Source organism: Erinaceus europaeus, chromosome 5, assembly GCF_950295315.1.
Source record: "Erinaceus europaeus chromosome 5, mEriEur2.1, whole genome shotgun sequence".
Classification (NCBI taxonomy): domain Eukaryota; kingdom Metazoa; phylum Chordata; class Mammalia; order Eulipotyphla; family Erinaceidae; genus Erinaceus; species Erinaceus europaeus.
Genome location: NC_080166.1, coordinates 88964403 through 88984717, shown reverse-complemented (window position 1 = coordinate 88984717; position 20315 = coordinate 88964403). Strand labels below are relative to the sequence as shown.

Below are 20315 nucleotides of genomic sequence, written 5' to 3'. Positions count from 1 at the left end.
TGTGTGTGTGTGCCTTAGTCAGCTGGAATTCTAATTTTTTTTTTCACTCATCTTTTTGGGGATGTAGATTTACCAAATGTGAATCAATGAAACTTTTCCCCAAAACTACAGAGCAACAGCCTATAAAGAAAGATGTCTAAACTCTCTCTCTGGTCTAATTTACAAGCAAACTGACCAACAGTGATTTCTAGACTTTCAAGGAAGCTTGCTAAAAATGTTCAGACTTATAATAATGTGTTTCTTTCATTTATAAACATGATGCTATTGATAAGTCACAAGGAAGGCATGTACTTGAGTTCTTTCTCTAGTAGTTTTTACATATCTGTACTGATGATTTTATCTACTCTTTCTATTTGTGGCTCCAAATTATACATTTGTGAGACAGCTCAGTTGGACTTAAAAAAAAAAAAAGGAATCCATCCAACCATCTTTTTTTTTTTTTCCCATTTTGTTGCCCCTGTTATTATTGTTATTATTGCTGTTGTTGTTGGATATCAAGAGAGAAATCGAGAGAGGAGAGGAAGATAGAGAGAAGGAGAGAAAGACAGACATCTACAGACTTGCTTTACCACTTGTGAAATGACCCCCCTGCAGGTGGGGAGCCGGGGGCTAGAACCAGGATTCTTACACCAGTCCCTGTGCTTCATGCCATATGCGCTTAACCCACTATGCTATTGCCCAGTCCCCATCCAACCATCTTATCTCTCCTCCCTCCCCAAGAGTGCTTAGGATGATGTACCTGAGCCTGTTCTCACTACTAACACTGCCTCCTCTATACCAACTAGAATCACACATGGCCTTAAGCTTATGGATTCAATGAAAGTGCTAATGAACTGATATCATAGTCAGAGTTTGCTTAAATTTTCTGAGTTCCCTTATCTCCTCAATTATTTATTGATCATTGTACAAACAACTCATTATAGGTCAGGGAGATAACTCAGCAGTGGAGTACTACTGAATTTGTATACATGAAATCCTAGGTTGGATCTTCAGCAATGCATATGCCAATGTGAGGCAGTGCTCTGATCTCTAGTTCTTTTTCCTTGAAACAAATAAATCAATTTTATCAAAAAATCTGTCATAGGGGGTCGAGTGGTGGTGTACCAGGTTAAGGGTGCATAGTGCGAAGGGAAAGGACCCACTCAGGGATCCTGGTTTGAGCCCCTGGCTCCCCACCAGCAGGGAGGACGCTTCACAAATAGTGAAGCAGGTCTACAGGTGTCTCTCTTCCTATCTCCCCATTCTCTCTCAATTTCTCTGCCTTATCCAATAAAAATGAAAGAAAAAAGGGGGAGGGACATACCAGGAGCAGTGTTTGCTGAGCCCCAGTGATAACCCTGGAGGCAAAAAACAAAACACAAATACACAAATATATAAAATCTATTGTGGGCAGTAAGACAAATCATTTGGGAAGTCATCTGCATTGCCATGCATGAGACTCAGGTTCTAGCTCTCTGTCTGTAAGGCACTGGGGAGGTGGGGGGGGGTGATGAGCTTTGGCACTGTAGTCTCTGTCTCTCTATTTGAAAAGGATTGTCTACAGCAGTGAAACCCTGGCAACAATAAGAATAATAAAATTTGCCATAGAATCTGTTCCATAACCTTTTATCTAGAAAGTATTTCTACCTGCCAAACTGTGTTCTTTGCATGTGACCATCACCTCTGTCAGTAGCAAAGACTGGGCACAAGTGTGTAACTCAAAATGGGAAATTTGGCAGAGAGAGGTTTTGAGTATATCTTCACTGTGTATACACTATTATTACAGAGCAATTACCAAGATCCTGAATTATCATTCTAAAACAATTTTAATAAACTCTTATATAAGAGTTTCAGATCTTATGTTATCTTTCCCTTTTATATGTTTAAACAGCCTGAGTCACATATTAATGTGAAAGTAATATGGTTTTCTTTTGTGACTCAAATTGTGTTTCTTTTCCTGTGTACAAAGTGAGTTCATCATATTTACAACAATCAGAAAAGACACATTAAGTTTTCTGGACTCAATGTATGTTTTCTGAGTTTCGGTTCTTTGCTGTTTGCTTTGTTATCTCTTTCATTATAAGGCCTGTGCCTCCTCCCTCCCCCTTTCCCTGGTAATATGCAAAGTATATCATCTACTTTCAGTTTAATTAATGGTTCTATTCACGACTTGAAATTATATGCTTAAATATATAGTTCTTGATACAACTATTGATTCTTATGAAGTTTGAGAAATTATAATTATACAATATTATATATACACTATTTCTTCTTAGTATCAATTCTCTAATTTTAGTTGCAAGTTTCTATTTTGCCTCCACTCACATAAAATTATTATTTTTGTGTTATAATCTCCCCTTTTACAATTATGATAACAATATGTTTCATAATCAGATGACAATAGTTATTAAGATTTCATTTGATATTAATGTTCACTGCCAGTTTCTTTTAAAATCTTATATTTTAATTGTTGAATACTTTGATTCTTTCTCTGGTTGGTAAGGTTACAATTTTAGGTTTCTTTTTTAAATATTTTACTTATTTATTGAATAGAGACAGAGAGAAATAAAGAGGGTGGGGGTAGACAGGGAAGGAGGTGAGAGAGAGAGATTTCTGTAGCACTGTTTTAACTTTCATGAAGCTTTCCCATTTTTTAATTTCATAGTTTTCTTATAAATTATTTAAGCCATAGGCTAGTGCTTTCTAACCTAGGAAGAGTGTGTGTGTGTGTGTGTGTGTGTGTGTATGTGTGTGACCAAAAATCAACTTATAATGGGAATGAGAAGGGTTATTAATAAGATTGCAGTAAGAATTCAATAGGTCCAAGGTACTCAATTTATGTGCCAACAACTGTATTGCTACTAGCCACCTCCCCCAATATATATATACTACTTTTTTAAGACACAACAGTTAACCAATGGTGGCTTTTAGTCTTTGATATTCATTTTTCTAAGTTCATACTATATGCTTGAGACTTAGTATATAGTGTGTACTATATACTAGAGACTTGTTTTAAACTTTTTTTTTTAAACTAGCACACTTGTCAGTTCTGGCCGATGGTGGTGGTGGTGGTGGTGGGGTGTGTGTGTGTGTGTGTGTGTAAGGGGTAGACAGATTGAACCTAGGACTTTGGAGCCTCACACATGACAGTCTCTTTGCCACCCTAAAATATTTATAATGGGTTATATTTAAATTAACTGGCAAAATGCTTTAAGGAATCCTTCCTCTTCAACCTTTTAGAGAATAAGGACAATGCTTATTCCCAGACTTCTGGCACTTGGTCTGATAATAGCATTGGAACAAGGTAACCAACAGTTCCTCAAAGTTCATTCAACTCTTCTCTTTTTATTTTTAGATTTTATTTATTTATTCATGAGAAATGATAGGAGAGAGAGAAAGAACCAAACATCGCTCTGGAACATGTGCAGCCAGGGACTGAACTCAGGACCTCATGCTTGAGAGACCAATGCCTTATCCACTGCACCACCTCCCGGACCACATCAACTCTTAAAGTTCTAAGGTATTAGCCTCAGAATAAAGCTTACAACCTTTAGGAGATTACAGGTTAAGGTACAGGGATAGAATACATTAGTAGGGAGTCACGTGGTAGCAAAGCTGGTTAAGCACATGTGGCGCAAAGCGCAAGGACTCAGTTGGAGCTCCCGGTTCCCCACCTGCAGGGGAGTCGCTTCATAGGCGGTGAAGCAGGTCTGCAGGTGTCTTTCTCCCTCTCTGTCTTCCCCTCCTCTCTCCCATTTCTCTCTGTCCCATCTAACGACAACGACATCATTAACAACAACAATAATAACTACAACAATAAAAAACAAGGGTAACAAAAGGAAAAATAAATAAATATTAAAAAATACATTAATAATCGGCATTTCTTTAGTGCTTACAATTTGCAAAGTATTTTTTTAATTATTGTACTGCATACTTGAGGAAAGGCTACATGAGAGTCATTTTGGTAGCTGAGTCTGCATTAGGAAATATAAAGTACTGGATTCCTTCTAAAACAAAGATCTTTATTTACTAGGGCTAGAAGGAAAAATGAAAAATGTCTGAAAAAAAATCTTTACGTGACTAAGATTCATCTAGATTTGTGAAGAACTGATAAAGCAAAACTAGTAAGATTCCTGGGCAACTATCAACATACAATCTGCTTTCACAATAGAGAATTTTGAGACAAAATGAACATGCAACCCTAATCACTTGAAACTGATGAATACATATTGGTAATTACTTAAACCAAAAGTATTAATAGAAGTTTCACTAGAGCAGACTGAGAAAAAAGGAAGTCTCTGAACCAAAAAACAAACAAATACATTCAAATACTCTGAGGGAGATGTTTATAAGCACACAATTATAATATGATGTTAGAAGACAGAAGAGCCTTCTATATTTCTTAAAGGAAGTTAAGGTTTGTATTGAAGACAACATCACTGAGTTTAGCTTTGCCAAATGAATAGGTATCCTCATAGAAGATAATAAGATACATGAACCAAGAGAAGGAAAAAAAGTCATTCATAGCAAAATATACATACTAAGGGGTGGAAGAAAAATCAGAATTCCACTTAAGAGAACTGCAGGAGATGAATATATGAGGTAGAGCCAAGTGAAAGATCTTAGTTGCTATGTTGTGCAGTCTAGATGCTTTTCTGTTGAATCTTGTGATTCAAGATTTCAGTTTAGAACCATTACCATGGAAGAGTAAATGATAAAACTAAAAAGAATTAGATGGAAGCAGAGAAATAGTTTAGAGATTATCACAAATAGTTCAGGTAAGAGAAAGTAAGACTTGGCACCTGAGATTGATAGGAGGGAAATAATTACATAAATTTAGAAAACAGGATGAGCTCAGCATGGGTGGTTTTATCAGAAAGGTCTTTTTTATTTTCATTCTTTGAACTGTACTAATTCTTCTCTTATTAATTATTATTAGATCGAGTCAGAAACTGAGAGGGGAGGGGGAGTTAGAGGAGGGGAGGAGACAGAGAGACACCTTCAACCCTGCTTCACTACTTGTGAAGCTTTCCCCCTGCAGGTGGGGACCAGGGGCTTGAACCTAGATCCTTTACACACTGTAATGTATTTAAACAGGTGTGCTACTGCCTGGCCCCAGAGGTCTTTCTTAACTATCCCATCACAGTACAACCTGTCAGAACCATCATACTTCCTTATACAACTTAGTACACAGCAACCATCAAAACATGTAATTATAACTTAATATCACATGATGTAAGTAATTATATATCTGTTTGCTTATTTTCTGTTTCCCTCAATTGACTCTCATCTAGGCAATTTCCACTTTGTTTACTAGTGCATACCAGCACCTACTACAACAAAAGGCACATGACAGATATTAATATGTATTTTTTTGGATTGACTAAAAGGGAAGAAGAATAAGAAAAAAAGTTTTGAATCGTCAGTTTTCTTGTTCAAGCTTCTGAGAAAATGATGTTAGTCAGTATGCAAAACTGTGAGAGAAAGAGCAGGTCTGGGCAAGAAGATTAACAAAATGAGGAGAGAAGAAGCAACCAATTAAGAGGTTATTGTGCACAATTACAACATGACACCAGTCAAGAAGTAATGAGAAGCTGATCCTGGATGACAACAGGAGTGAAGAGGACTTCGGTGATACCACAGAGGAAGACTGTATGCATTTGGACAAGTGATTACACATAGGAAAGGATTATTATTCTGAAGACTCAAACATAAATGGTTTAAAATGGTACAATTTTTTAAAAAGTAAAGTCAGTTGAAGCAACATTTTGTTTTGGAATGAGTGAATGAAGAAGAAACTAGAGTTTGCTTTAGAAAAACTGAGTTTAAAGTTCCAGATACTGGTCCTGGAGATGGCACAGTGGGTAAAGCATCAAACTCTGAAGTGTGAGATCCTGAGTTCAATCCTTGGAAGCACAAGTACCAGAGTGATGTCTGGTTCTTTCTCTCTCCTGCTATCATTCTTCATAAATAAATAAATAGATTAAAAATAAATAAATTCAGTTCTAGATAACAATGTGAATAAAGTAGCTGGAAATCTGAATTTACAAAGCATAAGGGATAGTTTAATATGTTGAAGGTGGGGGATAAAGCAGAATGGTTATACAAACAGACTCATGCCTGAGGCTCCATAGTCCCAGGTTCAATCCCCTGCACCACCATAAGCCAGAGCTGAGCAGGGCTGTGGTAAATAAATGAATAATAAATAAATACTAAAGATGTTCTGTCTCAAAGTCAAGTTAACACTTGCATCCATCATTAAGTCTTCTGATGTGGAGTAAAAATTCTCTGACAACAGAAACCCCTAATTATTCTTTACAGAAAACAGTATCAAATTGCTTTGTGTGTGTCTGTGTTCTTTTTGCACAAAGAAATTTGATTTGTTTTTCTGACATGGAAAAGGAAAGGTGTATCATTTAAGAACCAGTACCGTTCAAGCTCAATTACAAGCAATTAATTGTCCAGAAATGGCTTAAGGACTTCCTGAACATTTGTTCTTGTAAGACAAGCTTTTCAAATCACAGTAAGATTTACTTAAGAAGGGGCTCTTGCATCTCAGAATCCTGGTGGAGTATGTCCAACCGCTGGTGCAAGTGGACAACGACTGGATCCAGGACAGCACGGGCACCAGCCTCTATGTGCGGCCTGTGCTCATCAGGAATGAGGTCTCGCTGGGGGGTGACCCAGTCTTCTAGAGCACTTCTGTATGACATTCTCTGCTCGGTGGGCTCCTACTGCCCCGGAGCCTCTGTAAGGCTCCCAGCTAGCTGACCCCATCTTAATATGGGCCTGGGTGGGTGGGGTCGAGAATTGAAAGCTGAGGTGGGATTACAGACCCACTGTGTTTGTGCAGCGCTGGCTGAGGGATGCCTGTGGGCCTGGGGGCTGCTGTCTTTACCACCTTTCATTGGAATTAGAATGAAAACCTGTGGCCAGAATCCAGCTGGACTAGGGCCTGGGCCTAAGACATCCATAAGTAGAATTTGAAGGAGTAGAAAAACTTGTGGCTAGAGGCCAGAGTGATCACCTAATGGTGGAGAGTTGTTATGGCAAGCTAGAGTTCCACAAGTCCAAAAGCCATGGAAGTGAAGGAGTAAAGAGTGAAGGATACATGCATCCACCTGAGAGCCCTCCAGACTTATCAGGAACAACAAAATAGACCCCTTTGTGGGCCCCCATAGGACCTTGCCCGCAACTTGGATCAACAATGGTAGAGAATGTTCCATCCTCCGAAGGGAGGATATGCTATACACCTGAGGAAGATTGGTCCTGATATTGGGGCAGCATGAAACATTCCTACTCATGACCACAGAATGTGAGCTCAGATCTACAGGGAAGCAGAGGTCACTTAGGCTCCTAAGCTAAATATGGGGCCCAGATCACATCAAATTGATGGGGACTGCAGTCAACAATATTTATACACGTTTCCCATATTAGGGAGCTACTCTCTTCCCTGATCCAGCTTGCTGGGACTTTTTCCAGCCATAACATCATCTCCCCAGACAACTTGGATCCACCTGCATATCAGATTTCAGGCTCTGGAGGAAAAAAAACAAAAAGCAAACAAACAAACAAAAGCTAGGATAGCCACAGGCCCTTGGAATATAACTAAAATATGCCTACTAGCTACTTACAAAACAGAGACACCCCCCCCCCCCCAACTCTTCATCTGCACTATTCCAGCCTTTAGGTTCATGATTAGTCAACAACTTGTTTGGCTTTATATCTTAACTCTCTTTTCAGCCACCAGGTTCCAGATGCTAGCATGATGCCGACCAGACTTCCCTAGACGGACAACCCCACCAATGTGTCCTAGAGCTCCAATTCCCCAGAACCCCATCTGAATAGGGAAAAAGACAGACAGGCTGGAGTATGCTGATGATGTCAATGTCCATGTTCAGCGGGGAAGCAATTACAGAAGGCAGACCTTCTACCTTCTGCATCCCACAATGACCTTGGGTCCATACCCCCAGAGGGTTAAAGAATAGGAAAGCTATCAAGGGGATGGGATACGAAGATCTGGTGGTGGGAATTGTGTGGAGTTGTACCTTCTTACCAGAGTCTCTCCATTTCTCTCAGTCCTATCCAACAATGATAACATCAATAACAATAATAACTACAACAATGCAAAAAAACAAGGGTAACAAATGGGAAAATAAATATTTTTTAAAAAGCAACCAGTATTTAAAAAAAAAAAAGAAAGTCACTTGTAGTCACTTAGGAAGAAATGAGTCTAGCTAAAGATAAATGCAAATGAAAGTGAACAGATAAGTAGATGAAACAGTAGTTTAAAAGTGAGGGGAATATTTAAGAATAACATATGCTTAGACTACTTTAATATAAACAAAGAAAATTACTGGGGAGATATAATACAGCAAAGAATAGAAGAAATAATTTTTTTAAAAAAGGTAATTTTTATAAATTATAAAAAATCTTCAGTGGCTCACTAATTACAGTGTTTTGTAAATCCATAAATGAAAATATTAAAATACTAAAAGTTTTCTTTGAGGCAATAAAAGTTCCAGGGTCAGAGGCTGCTTAATGCAAAACACTTGGCCTGCATGTGGGAGGCAGGGTCATCATTTACTGGTGCAATATAATATGGCAGAGGCAAGTTCTGGTCTCTCTGTCTTCTCAATAAGTAATTATTCTCCATTAAAATAAACTGCAAATTCATTATCTATTTTGTTCACAAAAAAGTATTACAGAGCACTTATTGTGATTATAACATAGGTATCTCTGCATTTATATAATGATTATAATTGGGAATTCCTATATGTAACCACAAAGACCAGGAATCACAGCTTTGAAAGCAAAACAAAAGTTGATGCAATACTACAGCTCTTATTTCAAATCTCGATATCCTTTTAAAACATATATATATATATATATATATATATATATATATAATTGGGCAGAGAAAGAGAGAAATTGAGAGAAGAGGAGATAGAGAGGCAGAGACACAGATAACTGCAGCTCTGCTCCACCACTTGTGAAGCTTTCCCCCTGTAGGTGAGGACCAGGGGCTTGAACCTGGGTCCTTACATAGTGTGATGTGTGCACTTAACTACTTGACCCCAAGCCTCAATATCCTTTATCCCATTAAATCTACTTTGCAAGTGAAACTAACATTTCTTGATTTCTCCAGAAATTAGTAGCAGAATAAAAAACAAATAAGACACAACAATATGAGAATAAGGTAAGGGAATAAAGGAATGTTAAAACTTTTCTACTCCTGGGTATAAATTACTAAGTAGAATTTTTTTTAATTTTTATTTATAAAAAGGAAACATTGACAAAACCATAAGATAAGAAGAGTATAGCTTCACACAGTTCCCACCATCAAAACTCTGTATCCCATCCCCTCCTGATAGCTTTCCTATTCTTTAACCCTCAGGGAGTATGGACCCAAGGTCATTGTGGGATACAGCAGGTGGAAGGTCTGGCTTCTGTAATTGTTTCTCCGCTGAATATGGGCATTGACCGGTCGATCCATACTCCCAGCCTGCCTCTCTCCTTTCCCTAGTGGGGCGGGGTTCTGGGGAATCGGAGCTCCAGGACACATTGGTGGGGTTGTCTGTCCAGGGAAGTCTGGTCGGCATCATGCTAGCATCTGGAACCTGGTGGTTGACAAGAGTTAGCATATAAAGCCAAACAAGTTGTTGACCAATCATGGACCTAAGGGCTGGAATAGTGTAGATGAAGAGTTGGGGGTGTCTCCATTTTGTAGCTAGCTAATAGGCATATTTTAGTTAAATTCCAAAGGAGCTGTGACTATACTAGATTTTTTTTTTTTTTCATTTTTCTTTTTGCCCCTGAGCCTGAAATCTGATATGCCGGTGGATCCAAGTTATTGTCTGGGGAGATGATGTCATGGCTGGGAAAAGGACCAGCAAGCTGGATCAGGGAAGAGAGCTCCCTAATATGGGAAAGGGGTATAAATATTGTTGACTGTAAACCCCATTGATTTGATGTAATCTGGAGCCCATAATTAGCTTAGGAGCCTGTGTGACCTCTGCATCCCTCTAGATCTGAGCTCACATTCTGTGGTCATGAGTAGGAATGTTTCATGCTGCCCCAATATCAGGACCAATCTTCCTCAGGTGTAGCATAAGAGTATGTTGTCCATCCTCCCTTCAGAGGATGGGACAATCTACCATTATTGATCCAAGTTGAGGGCAAGGTTCTATGAGGGCCCACAATGGGGTCTATTTTGTTGTTTCTGATAGAAATGACCAGTAACAATGGAGAGGGGGATTTATTTGAGGTCTAGGCCTATCATGTCTGTTTGGGAACCTCAGGATTCCCCAAATAGGGCCACAGCTGATGGGGTGGCCTGATAGTGACTAAAGAGTCATCATTAAAGTATTCCCGTCTCTTGCCCTTATTCGGCTTTTGCAGTCCTTGCTTTGATAATGTTAGCTTTGGAGTGAGTGAGAGAACTGTAATAGGAAGTATGTGAGGAGGCTATCTAAGTCTAAGTAGACACTATCTCTTTATGAATTTGATACTGACTCACTACAGACTATTGTGTATTTTTGCTTTCAGGTATATATTTTGCCCTAATTTAATGGATACATGTGAACATATGCTCTATCTTATGGGACCTGGTCTATATCTAGGTTTTGGGACTTTGTTAGGAAGTGAACCTCCTGGAATGGAATTAGAGAATACCATGAAAGGAAAGGTCTCACCTGAGTAATGAGGGTTAATTATTGGCATTCCTTGGCAGCACAATTTGTAATAGCCAAAACCTGGAAGCAACCCAGGTGTCCAACAACAGATGAGTGGCTGAGCAAGTTGTGGTATATATACACAATGGAATACTACTCAGCTGTAAAAAATGGTGACTTCACCGTTTTCAGCCGATCTTGGATGGACCTTGAAAAAATCATGTTGAGTGAAATAAGTCAGAAACAGAAGGATGAATATGGGATGATCTCACTCTCAGGCCGAAGTTGAAAAACAAGATTAGAAAAGAAAACACAAGTCGAACCTGAAATGGAATTGGAGTATTACACCAAAGTAAAAGACTCTGGGGTGGGTGGGTGGGTGGGGAGAATACAGGTCCATGAAAAATGATGAATGAAATAGTGGGGGTTGTATTGCTAAATGGGAATCTGGGGAATGTTATGCATGTAAAAAAAAAAAAGAAGTAGAAATGCAAAGCAGAAATTGACTGAGTTTGGAGTATGGCACCAAAGTAAGAAAGCAGAAGTATACTAGAGTTTGCAGTGAGTACCTCCCTAATACTTCCTCTCCACTTTTCCAAGCTTTGGGTCCATGATTGCTCAACAATTTGTTTGGCTTTGTATGTTAACTCTCTTTTCAGTCACCAGGTTCCAGGTGTCATCAGGATGCCGGCCAGACTTCCCTGGATTGAAGACACCACCAATGTGTCCTGGAGCTCAGCTTCCCCAGAGACCCATCCTACTAGGGAAAGAGAGAGGCAGACTGGGAGTATGGACCGACCAGTCAACGCCCATGTTCAGCGAGGAAGCAATTACAGAAGCCAGACCTTCTACCTTCTGCAACCCTCAATGACCCTGGGTCCATGCTCCCAGAGGGATAGAGAATGGGAAAGCTATCGGGGGAGGGGGTGGGATATGGAGATTGGGCGGTGGGAATTGTGTGGAGTTGTACCCCTCCTACCCTATGGTTTTGTTAATTAATCCTTTCTTTAATAAAAAATAAAAATAAAAAAAAGAAAAAATAAAAAATAATCAAAACAAACAAACAAAAAAATTATTGGCATTCCATGCCTAATGTCTCTGGAAAGTCTGAAGTGAAGCATGCTGAGGTGGTACTCATTGCATTACTAAGTTGAAATTTAAAACAGATGTTCTCTGTATCAAACATGAGCTAGTCCTAAAGACCTTAAATTCACTAGTCACCTGATCTTCCTCTTGCTTTTGTCTTCTACAAGTAAAAATTGAAAACGAATCTTACTATTACAGATGAGTTATAGGAATCAAACAGGAAATTTGAACTGATATTCATTTTATTTTCTCATTTTAATATATATATATATATATATATATATATATATGTTTATTTATCATTGGATAGAGACAGAGAGAAATTGAGAGGGGAGACAGAGAGGGAGAGAGGCACCTGCAACCCTGCTTCACCATATTTGAAGCTTTCCCCCTACAGGTGGGGATCAGGGGCTTGAACCTGGGTCTGTGCGCACTGCAATGTGTGAGTTTACCCAAATGTGCCACAGCCTGGCCCTCATAACTGATATTCATTTTATAATAGAGTGAAAACTATATCCATTTTAAAATAGAGTGAAAACTATTTGAAATTATTTTTATAAGTCATGGGTTTATTTATTTACTGGATAGAGACAAAAATCAAGAGGGATGGGGGTAATTAGAGAGGGAGACACAGAGAGACACCTGCAGTACTACTTCACCATATTTGAAGCTTCCCCCTACAGGTGGGGACTCGGGGCTTGAACTTGGGTCTTTGTGCCCAACCAGGTGTGCCACCACCCAGCACCCCCTCCAGATGTATTTTAAAATACAGGGTATATATTTTAAAACAAGACAACCATAACTGAAAGATTATTAAAATTACTACAGATTGTAAGCTTATACTTTTAGTTCATATGTATGCTACTCATGTAGGTTTCGACAGATATAATAGTGCATTTATTTTAGTTTACTATTCACACTGACCGAGTTTAAAACTTTCAGCTTTTTTTTTTTGACAGAAACAATGACCACAGTGCAAGCAGAAATTCAACAGAACATGAGATAATAACTGTTCATGTTCATGAAAGCTCGATATTTGTTACTTATTAGATAAGCTGTTGAACTTGAATAGGGACATAGTTGGGCCTTTTTATATGCCTGAGAAAAGTCCATTCTTTTGTAGATATTTAAATCCCTGAGTAGAGTCTTTCATTCATGTCTTAAAGTGGCATGCTACTTCATTTTCTTCATAATAATAGGTTATTTAATCATTAAGTGAAGCATTTACCAAAGAAAAAAGTTTAATATAAGTGAAAAGAATTAAGACTAATTACACCTGATTAGAAAATTGTGTATAGGCATGTCTGAGGCCTTTTTTAATTATTCGTTTTCATGCAGCTCTGGTATCTGGTGCATGCATGCACAATACCATCACTGAGTTACCTTCCTGGACTAATTTTTCTTTTCTGATGTATGACATTCTCACAGGAGTGAAGTGGTATCTCATTGTTGTCTTTATTTGCATTTCTCTGACAATCAGAGACTTGGAGCATTTGTTCATGTGTTTTTCAGCCTTTTGGATCTCTTCTGTGGTGAACATTCTGTCCAGGTCCTCCCCCCATTTTTGGATGGAGTTATTTTTTTTCTTGTTGTTGCAATTTTTCTTTCTTTACTTTAGAAACAGTGTGTGTTGTGTGTGTGTGTGTGTGTGTGTGTGTGTGTGTGTGTTAGGGGGACAGGTATAGGAAGGAGGGGAGGAGAGGAGAGGTGAACAGAGAAATCCTTAAGAGTCTTTGTTTTCTAAGGATTTGTTTATTAGAGCTGGGGAGCTATCACAATGCAAAAGACTTTAATGGCTGAGTCTCTGAGGTCCTAGTATCAATCCTCAGTAACACCATAAGCCACAGCTGAGCAGTGCTCTGGCACAAAACAAAAAGAGACTAACACAAAAGATAAGGAGAGAGAGCGAGACTACATGCATGAGACCTTCACTCTGGCACATGCAATGCCAGGCATCAAATTTGGGACCTCATACCTTGAAGTCTAAGCTCTAGTCTCTATGCTGCCTCCCAGGCGGCCATCTTTGTGTTCTTGACTACAGAGCTGTGGTTGCCAGAAAGGATGGGTGTGAGAACAAAGGGTGGACGGGCTCCAGTGCACCATAGTGGACCGATAGAGAGGTACTGTGGTGGAGGGGGACAAATTTGAGAGCACAAATCTGAAAGCCTCACAAAGAGCTATCTCCAGGCCCTGCTAATAAATCGGAGCGGCCAGGTGGTGGTGCACCCGGTTAAGCACATGTAGTACTAAAGCACAAGGACCTGCACAAAGATCCCGGTTTTAGACCTCAGTTCCCCACCTGCAGAGGGGTAGGACTGGAGAGTCTATCTTTCTCTCCCCCTCTCTACCTTCCCCTCCCCTCTCAATTTCTCTCTGCCCTATCCAGTAAAATGGAAAAAATGGCCCAAGGAGCTCTAAGCCCCAAGCCCCAGCGATAACTTTGGAGGCAAAAAAAAAAAAAGGTCTATCTGAAGGATAATGTAGTAGAAGTTAAATTCTTGGGTTAGAAGCAATGTATGTTTATATTTCTGATGTGTATTGATATATTATTTTTCATAGAATTGTGCCAATTTAAAATTCTAATAATATGTGTGATTGCCTGCTTGTTCATTCCTATATAAACACAATGTATTATCACTTTTCAGTTTTTGCAGGAAAGTCAGTATTATTTTAAAACATATTTATTTATTTTAGAAATAGTGATAAAACACTGTTCTGGTTGAAAAGTATAATGTATGTATTCATAAGAAAAAAATTCGTATGAAGAGAAAAAGTACAATAGGAAAAATACTTTGCCACAAATACCTAAAAAGGAGAAATGTTAGAGTGAAGTTTGTTAGGTGTCACGAAGTTTTGAAGTTTGAACATAAATTATTCTGACTTATGGTCCTGGAGGTGGTGCAGTGGTCAAGATCTCAACTTGCAAGCATGAAGCCTTGAGTTCCATCCCCAGCACTGCATATGCCAGAGTAATGCTCTGGTTTTCTCCATCTCATGAAATAAGGTAAATCCTTTGAAAACACATGAATTCTCCTTCAATTGTCAATAATATAACTAAAAAGATAGGTAGGCACAAATATTTCTAAAGATGTATTTTACTGATTTAATATAAGATAGTTACTTTTTAAAACTTTTGAAATTTTATTTGATGTGTGTGTGTGTGTGTGTGTGTGTGTGTGTGTGTGTGTGTTAGATATAGAGACCAGAAAACCACTCTGGTACATGTGACCCGTGGGACTGAACTAGGAGGCTCGGCATATAAATCCTGCAGTCTATTAGCTGAGCTATGTGCATGCTCTGTTAGAATTACATTTCTAGATATTATTCTAATTTGTTCAATAAAGTTTTGGTCCTTAAATATCTTTAAAATTTTTTAAATTATTTATGTATTTTCTTTTGTTGCCCTTGCTGTTTTATTGCCGTAGTTATTATTTAAAAAAAATATTTATCTATTTATTCCCTTTTTGTTGCCCCTGTTGTTTTATTGTTGTAGTTATTATTGTCATTGTTGGATAAGACAGAGAGAAATGGAGAGAGGAGGGGAAGACAGAGAGGGGGAGAGAAAGACACCTACAGACCTGCTTCACCGCTTGTGAAGCGACTCTCCTGCAGGTGTGGAGCTGGGGGCTCAAACCAGGATCCTTAGGCCAGTCCTTGCACTTTGTGCCACCTGCGCTTAACCCATTGCGCTACTGCTGAAATATCTTTTATAGTCCTGAGTATGACATATTTTTCTTCATAGTGTTTAGAAAAACTTTCTCCCCCTTGTTTGCCTTGTTCTTAAAACTACTATAAATAATGAAGGTGGCTAAAATTTAGGATTTGAGAAAATAAGCTTTTATTCTGACTTAAATTAAGAATAAACACCTTTTCATTAAGAGTTTAAAAGTGAATTATAGAGTTCATATTATTATAGAGTTCATACAGAGAGGAAGAGAGGTGACCAGAGCACTGTGCTCAGCTGATATATGGTGGTGCCAAAAACTGAACCTGAGGCCTCAGGGGCCTCAGGCATGCAAATATCCTGCTCTAACACTGAGTTATCTCTCTGGCTCAATATTGTATGTATTAAAATTCCTCCATAAGTCTAGTTTATAAAGTTGACATGAACTCAAACTTTTTCTTTTTTTCAACAACAAATGTTTATTTGCAGAGAGGAATTATTATGTTTCTGGCACAACACACTTGCAAAAATTCAGTGAAAACATTTAAGCTTTTCAAAGTGGGTGAAGATTATGGCCTGAGTCTTTAAGACTTTGCATGCCCCTCTTCTTTGGGGGGTGTCACTGTCTCTCAGAGCCCTAGCCACTAAAAGAAGTCTAGTTTATAGTTGCTAGAATCACAAAATTTGTGTAGCTTTTTGTCAAGAATTCCTCTGTCTCACCCTCCCCACCAATGTTTAATGACAAAGGACACTTTTTGCAGAAAGCACAATCCAAGGACTGCTATGTTTCACTTTTATTGTGCTTACACTGGAAACACCCGAAGTTCTACTACTGTGCTGTCCATTAGCAAACTAAGGAAATCAGGTGGCAAACCTTTCATTTGCTCCCACACATCTACAAGTACTGCAGTAAATCCTAACAAGTGCGACAAGGGCTGGTTGAAACCCAGAGACCAGGTGAGCAGTATCCCAACTGCCTGAGCTCTCTCTACCAGCTGTCACCCACCCACCCACCCAAATTTGCCCTGGATACTTAAGAGACACTGCCTCTTGTCAGATTCATATCCAAGCAGCTCCTTCTTCCCTCATCCCAGGCTTATCACTTCCTATTCCTAGGTGTTTAGTCTATTTGCAGGTAGCTCCAAATACACAACTGGCTATTTTGGGTTGCATTTCCAGTCAGACTCAAGCTCAAATTCTGTACAGGAAGTTCCCGTTATCATCAAAGAACTCTGCACCACTTTGCTGCTGAAGTTCTGGTCACCTGGATCCCTTGTTTTAGATTCTTTCAGCTTGGCACCTAGCCATCCACCGCTGCCAGTTTCTCTGTGGCCAATGCAAGTATCAACAGAGCGCTTCCGCTGCAGCAGCTGATGACCTGGGGCCTCAGAGCCATGGGCGCAGCCTCCCCCCCCCCCCCCCCCCCCCCAGGGCTTGGATTCTTCATCCCTTCTCTTCAGTCTCCTTGTGGCTGTACTGGGAATGTTTGACTCCATCACTTTCAAAGCTGAGGTCGGACCCTGGTCTTGGGGTGCGAGCTCACTTCCTGTATCAGCAAAGGACCTGGTACCAGGTGGCCTGCAAAAAGAGGCTTTGAGCTATCCACAGGACCCTGGGACTGACGGAGGCAGTGGGCAAGCCCAGCTTTCTTGAGGACTTTCTGATCCTGTTTCAGTTTTTGTTCCAAGGTGGGTACAAACTTGCTTTTTAAGACTCTTCGGATCACATCACTGCTGACAGCCAATCTGGGAACTGACCAGGTCTCTACAAATTCCTTATGTAAATGCCAGATCTGCTCCATGGCTTCCCTCGTGAGGGTCCTGGGCAGGGCGGAGGGAGCCTGCATCTGCCTCTGACTTTTCTGGAACCGAATGGCTTTTCTCTGCCTTCTCAGGGCGCTGGGGAAAGAAGCAGTGACCAGAGCTGCTCCGCGGCGGCCAGGCGGCGGGTCGCGGGTCACGGAGCCTCCAACACCCGCAGGCCAGACGCTGGCTCCTGGCGCCTCCGCCCTGCGCCCCTGGCCGGAGGTCCCTGAGGGAGCCCTTACCTCTCCACCTCCTGCAGCTCCCGCTTACCTTACCTCTCCACCTCCTGCAGCAATCAGGGTCGGGCCACTACAGCCCGCGCCAGCCATCCGCCCCCCCACCCCCCCCACCCACGCCGCGCTAGCCCACTTGCGACCATGAAAACCCAACTCAGACGTTTAACAATTCAAACCATTCTAAAAGATTCGGAGTCTAAAAAGGTTGACAGTAACTTAAGAATATGAAGTTCTGCCTTAATTTTTAGTTTCATATCAGTTATTACAAATTAATATTAAAGTATTAATTTAACAATGAAAATTTACTGAGCATTATCTTCAAACCTTTCTTTTCTCCTTTTAAATTGTTATTTATTTATTTTATTTATCTTGGATAGAGGCAGAGAAACTGAGAAAGGGAGATATAGAGGAAGAGAGAGAGAGAGCACGAGCCAGAAATTTAAAGGGGAAGTAGAGCAGGAGAGACACAGAGAGACATCTGCAGTCCTGCATCACCACTTGCACAACTTTCCCTTTTGCAGGTGGGGACTGAGGGCTGGAACTCGGGTCCTTGCACACTGTACCATGTGTGCTCAACTAGGTGCACCACCACCCAACCCTTTTTAGCAACCTTTCTGCTCAAAATTATTTTTTTCTTTTAAAGAAAATGAGGAAAGCAATGTATTTACTCTGTATAATAGTTGATCCATAAAAACTTGGAATGTTCAACTAAGTAATGTCATTTTAATCTTATAATCATCAGTGATTTTCTTTTGATCTCAGTAATTATATATCCTTTTCTACTGGTAGATAGAAAATCATCCTCTCTCTTCTCCCTTCAACATACATAAGCCAGACAATATAAACTTCTAAAAAATGATGCCGGGAGTACACAATGGCACAAAGGCAAGAGTTCAGTTTGGCAGGTTCTTTTAGAGTAGAACACTCATCTATATATGATTAACATTTTCATTCCTGGGCATTTATCCAAAAGAAATAAAAATACCTGCTCCCCCAAAAGGACTTGTACAAAATGTTCATAGCAGTTTTATTCATGATCACTCCAAACTGAAAATAATCAAAATGTCCATTGACAGGCAAATGAATAGACCAATTATGACATGTTCATACAGAAATAGTAAAGAGTGAATTACTGATATAATGACAAAATGGACAAAAGAAACAGACACGAAACACTATATTTTATATGACTCAATTTTAGTTTCGGAAGAGTAAAACAAAACTATGGTGGCAGGAATCAAAAAGTGTTTGCCTCTTGAAGGGCAGTGGTTCAAATTGAGAAAAGACGCTAAAGAAACTCTCATGGGGGTGACTGAACTGTTCTACATCTTGTTTCAATATATGCCATAATCACCTTTTACAAGAATAATGTATGTGAGTTATATCCCAGTGGAAATGAAAATCATACTATGATAAAAAGACGTTTTTCTAGAAGAAAAAGCAACAGTGACAAAAGTTGAAGTGTCTGAGTATTTCTATGTTCAGCAGGCTTACCTGTCTAAGAGCTGATCATGTTTCTCTAAAGCATCCTTTTCAGCCATCACTGCTCGGTCCTTTTCAGCCACAGCATTATCCCTTGCTTCACGGAGATTTCTAAAATTCAGACACCTCCATTACTTCATTTATATTAGTATACTTTTTTAAAATTTGTATTTATTTTTTTTTTCCTTTTGTTGCCCACAACCCTTTATTGTTCTAGTTATTGATGTTGTCATTGTTAGGGCAGAGAGAAATGGAGAGAGGAGGAGAAGACATGGGGAGTCCAGAAAGACAGACAGACACCTGCAGACCTACTTCACCGCTTGTGAAGCGACTCCCCTGCAGGTGGGGTGCTGGGGGCTCAAACTGGGATCCTTACTCCAGTCCTTGCGCTTTGTGCCACGTGCGCTTAACCCGCTGTGCTACCGCCCAACTCCCAAGTATACATTTTTCAAGGGAGAAATAAATGCTTTAGTCCTTTTCATAATTTCTTTGTTAATTTATTGTCTTTTAAAGAGCCACAAATCCATTTGCCTGGAACTGGACAATATCAGTCTTAACCTAAAAGAGGCTGGTGACCCAAAATGTCCATTGTATCCATTTGCCTGGCTTGGTGTGTGTGTCTCTCTCTAGCAGCAAGCTTTAGAAGCCTGAGTAGAACAAATAGTCCACGTCAAATGCTATTCTTCATAAAACTTATAATATTCTACCCTTTTCAAAACCTTTCTCCACATAGGTTGAAAATATGCTAAACATTTAATCCTTGAAAGAAAACCGTGATTAAAAAGTTTAATAAATGTTGTATAAAATATTTTGGGGGATAGGCTGTTTAGCGCACATATTACTGTGCACAAAGACTTTAGTTCAAGCCCCTCGTTCTCACCTGCAGAGGGAAAGCTTCAAGAGTGGTGAAGTTGGGCTGCAGGTCTCTCCCTCTCCCTCTCTCCCCCCGCCCCCCAGCCTCCAGGGTTATCACAGCAGCTCAGTGCCTACACTATGAATCCACTGCTCCTGTGGCCATTTTTTTCCATTTTTTGGGTAGGAAAGAGATTGAGAGAAGAGGGGAAGATACAGAGAGAACGAGAAAGTCACCTGCTGACTTGCTTCACTGCTTGCGAAGAGACATACGCAGGTGGGGAACCTGGCGTTCGAACTGAAATCCATCCTAGGGTCCTTACGCTTCATACTATGTGCATGTAACCCAGTGCGCTATCACCTGGCCTGTGTCTTTCCCTATATCACCCTTCCCTCTTGATTTCTGGCTGTCTCTATCCAATAAACAAATAAAAATAATAGTTAAATGAAAAAGGTTTTCAATGTAATTCTCATAAAGATAAAATTAACTTACATTTAAAGTCTAAGGTAAAAATTAGTTAACAATCAATATATTTTA

General features: G+C 39.7%; 1 protein-coding gene and 1 pseudogene across 5 annotated transcripts in view; both read right to left on the bottom strand.

Moving 5' to 3' along the window:
* Positions 1-20315, bottom strand: part of PIBF1 (progesterone immunomodulatory binding factor 1) — a 215576-nt gene that overhangs the window by 134863 nt on the left and 60398 nt on the right. For all 5 annotated transcript variants that reach the window (XR_009549985.1, XR_009549986.1, XM_007526802.3 and 2 more), the window contains exon 10: positions 18938-19036. Coding sequence is in view for 3 of the 5 variants with exons in the window: in XM_007526802.3 (XP_007526864.2) it covers positions 18938-19036 (99 nt within the window). In the remaining 2 variants the exon portion in view is untranslated. The remainder of the gene's footprint in view (positions 1-18937; positions 19037-20315) is intronic.
* On the bottom strand, positions 16452-17279 carry LOC103116855 (neugrin-like; annotated as a pseudogene).